A 3,696-nucleotide genomic window follows, 5' to 3' on the forward strand; every position below is an offset into this window, starting at 1 on the left:
TTCTCGTCTGAGAGGTAAGGATTAGTGTAGTGTCGAAAAACGTCTTACATTATGGGACGGAGGAAGTAGTATTTTTTTTCCTATTCCGAAGTGGTAGTATATTTTTCGCTTGAAAGAGTTGCGAAATGTGCATAGTACAGTTGACAGGAAACACCGCCAGCACAGTTCTGCCCTGTCTCAACCAATGGCAGCAGAGGCCAAAACGCAAGGGAAACTCAATACTCTAATCCGCTGCAGTCCTTCCATGATGTCGGCCATGTTTTATTAACACGGCGAGAGACACTTGGTTAATCCAAAGTCAACGAAAGACCCCAGCAAAACACCCAGAGTTGTATGTGTCTGTAATGGACCCCAGCAAAATAAATTACTCAGAGCAGCCCTGTCTTGGCCACGGGCGCAGGGCGTCAGAAGAGGAATCAATCATCATCCAAGATGCAAAAGGGAACTTTGCTGGTGGAGATTAGAAAAGTTTACGATTATTTCTCAAGAAAGGTTTACCAGAAAGTTTTCGATTAGCTGGGCCTGTCGATGAAATGGACGCCTCCATTTGTTTTGTGAACCGGGACGTGGGCTGTGGCCGTGGACTCCGGAGGACGGCGATGCGGCCTCCAATCGCCGCGATGTGTTTGCTTGTAGTACCTTTTGGGATCCGCCGCCGGTCGCGTCCGGCACGATGGGTGCGTTTGCATATCACACGGTCTCTCAGCTGGGCTGCTGCCTAAACAAATCGGTGTTTGATCGCTGGTGGGGAAGCCCGACGCGGATGAACACGCCTGCTGATAATTGTGGCACCCTGTTTGACCGGAAAGTTTCTAAGCTATTATGATATGGTTAGTAGGAGAATCTCCAAAAAAAAATCGTATTGACGCCCACATGCGCATTGCGGTTCCATACGCCGAGGACGGCAGATCAGGGGAGATCAGGGATTCACCGGTGCACAGACTGAGAATAAGCACGTATCAACTGAACAGCACCATGGATTTGACATATAAAAGCGACGCAAAATGGAGAAGCAAGTCGATACAAGCTCCGCGTTTTCCATTTTTTGGAATAAAATGAACAAACACAATTGCTATTATACGGATTAATATCACACACCAAATCGCTACTCAGTTCCCTACTTTATTCAAGTTATTACAAGATTTTAGATTTCATCAGTTTCATCAACCACCACGAGTCCACGAACACAAGAGCAACAAGCAACCACAGTGGTGTCCCACACGTCATGCTCGTAAGAATGAATATTCACTGGCAGGTAGGCCCCAGCAGAATCTGAACGGGTCGGCTACCGGCGCTGCTGCCGTCTCTCCTATAAATCCGTCCGCTCCGTTTGCACCTCCATCTCGCGGCCGCGCCTATCAGACACTGCACCTGCCATTGCTCCTTGAGCAGCAGAGTATTTGATAAGGCAAGGGAAGCAAGGCGGCCGAAGATGTCGACGTGCGCGGCGAGCCTGGCGCCGCTGCTGGGCACGGCGGCGGCGAACGCGACGGACTACCTGTGCAACCAGTTCGCGGACACCACGACTGCGATCGACTCGACGTACCTGCTCTTCTCCGCCTACCTGGTGTTCGCCATGCAGCTCGGCTTCGCCATGCTCTGCGCGGGCTCCGTCCGGGCCAAGAACACCATGAACATCATGCTCACCAACGTGCTCGACGCCGCCGCCGGCGCGCTCTTCTACTACCTCTTCGGCTTCGCCTTCGCCTTCGGCACGCCCTCCAACGGCTTCATCGGGAAGCACTTCTTCGGCCTCCGCGACGTTCCCCAGGTCGGCTTCGACTACAGCTTCTTCCTCTTCCAGTGGGCCTTCGCCATCGCCGCGGCCGGGATAACCTCCGGCTCCATCGCGGAGCGGACGCAGTTCGTGGCCTACCTCATCTACTCGGCCTTCCTCACCGGCTTCGTCTACCCCGTGGTGTCCCACTGGATCTGGTCCGCCGACGGCTGGGCCTCCGCCTCCCGGACGTCGGGGCCGTTGCTCTTCAACTCTGGCGTCATCGACTTCGCCGGGTCCGGGGTTGTGCACATGGTTGGCGGCGTGGCCGGGCTCTGGGGCGCGCTCATCGAGGGCCCCCGCATTGGGCGGTTCGACCACGCCGGACGAGCGGTGGCGCTGCGCGGGCACAGCGCGTCGCTCGTCGTGCTGGGCACCTTCTTGCTGTGGTTTGGCTGGTACGGGTTTAACCCCGGCTCGTTCCTCACCATCCTCAAGTCCTACGGCCCGCCCGGCAGCATCCACGGGCAGTGGTCGGCGGTAGGCCGCGCGGCCGTGACGACCACCCTCGCCGGCAGCACGGCGGCGCTGACGACGCTGTTCGGGAAGAGGCTCCAGACGGGGCACTGGAACGTGCTGGACGTCTGCAACGGCCTCCTGGGCGGCTTCGCCGCGATCACCGCGGGGTGCTCCGTGGTGGACCCGTGGGCGGCGATCATCTGCGGGTTCGTGTCGGCGTGGGTGCTCATCGGGCTGAACAAGCTGGCCGCGAGGTTCAAGTTCGACGACCCGCTGGAGGCGGCGCAGCTGCACGGCGGGTGCGGCGCGTGGGGCGTCATCTTCACGGCGCTGTTCGCGCGCAGGGAGTACGTGGAGCAGATCTACGGCGCGCCGGGGCGGCCGTACGGGCTGTTCATGGGCGGCGGGGGGCGGCTGCTGGGCGCGCACGTGGTGCTGATCCTGGTGATCGCGGCGTGGGTGAGCTGCACCATGGGCCCGCTGTTCCTGGCGCTGAACAAGCTGGGGCTGCTGCGCATCTCCGCCGAGGACGAGATGGCCGGCATGGACCAGACGCGGCACGGCGGGTTCGCGTACGCCTACACCGACGAGGACTCCAGCAGCAGGCCGGGCCGCGGCGCCGGCGGCAGCGTCGGAGGGTTCATGCTCAAGTCAGCGCAGACCTCGCAGGTCGCGGCCGACGCCACGTCCCCGAGCAGCTCGGTCTAGTGATTTACACTCTAATAACGGATACACGTATTTCATACACCTCGGTATGTTTGCACGCACAAATGACATGCGTGCAAGTGCAACGCCTCGGTATGTTTGCTCTTTTTATGTTGGGTTGGGTCTCGAACTCCTCAACGTTTGATGCTACGTGAGTACTACTACGTGATTGTATAATAAGATCCACGGGGGGAAGTAGTCTCCTATTTTTTTTTCTGTGTGTATAAGCTATGCGCGTGTGTGTGGAACGAAGGGACAATGAGAATGAGACATGCACTCCCCTCCCCTCCCTGTCGCTCCGACGGCGCCGTCCACCTCCCCTCCCCCTCCCCTCCTTGCGCGTCAGGCCATGGCGTCCAGTCCGTCCTCGGCGGCGGGTCCGTCTCGCAGGGCTGGTGACCGGCCGGTGGTGTCCGGCCTGGGCATCTCCTCTTGCTCGGAGTCGTCCGATGGCCCCGGCACGCTGGAGGTCTCGTCGCGGGCGCTCGCACCCCCCCCTTGCGGCCGCGGCCCCGGCGGAGGCGATCGTGGCGGGCGGCGCTGTCCGGCCATGGGTTTCGGCCCAGCCCTCCAAGAAGTCGCTATGGAGGCGGCGTCACGCGGGTGCCCCGCAGCCGCGGCTCCCTTCCCCCACCGTCAGGCGCGAGGTCTCCCCTGACATGGACGGGCTCTGCTTCAGATGTCTCCGAGAGGGCCATCATCGCCAGGACTGCACCAACGCCATCGTCTGCACCAGGTGCGGTGATGAAGGCCAT

The 3,696-nt window shown here is 59.8% G+C and overlaps 1 protein-coding gene across 1 annotated transcript; it reads left to right on the forward strand.

Moving 5' to 3' along the window:
- The first annotated feature begins 1,357 nt into the window (after positions 1 to 1,357).
- On the forward strand, positions 1,358 to 3,209 carry LOC119325275 (ammonium transporter 1 member 2). The gene has a single exon (XM_037599021.1). The coding sequence runs from the start codon at positions 1,433 to 1,435 to the stop codon at positions 2,942 to 2,944; it is 1,512 nt and encodes a 503-aa protein (XP_037454918.1). The 5' UTR covers positions 1,358 to 1,432; the 3' UTR covers positions 2,945 to 3,209.
- The last annotated feature ends 487 nt before the right edge of the window (positions 3,210 to 3,696 follow it).

Source organism: Triticum dicoccoides, chromosome 6B, assembly GCF_002162155.2.
Source record: "Triticum dicoccoides isolate Atlit2015 ecotype Zavitan chromosome 6B, WEW_v2.0, whole genome shotgun sequence".
In the NCBI taxonomy this organism is placed as follows: Eukaryota; Viridiplantae; Streptophyta; class Magnoliopsida; order Poales; family Poaceae; genus Triticum; species Triticum dicoccoides.

Coding starts and splice junctions, on each gene's coding strand:
- LOC119325275 (XM_037599021.1), top strand. CDS start 1,433: ATGTCGACGTGCGCGGCGAGCCTGGCGCCGCTGCTGGGCACGGCGGCG.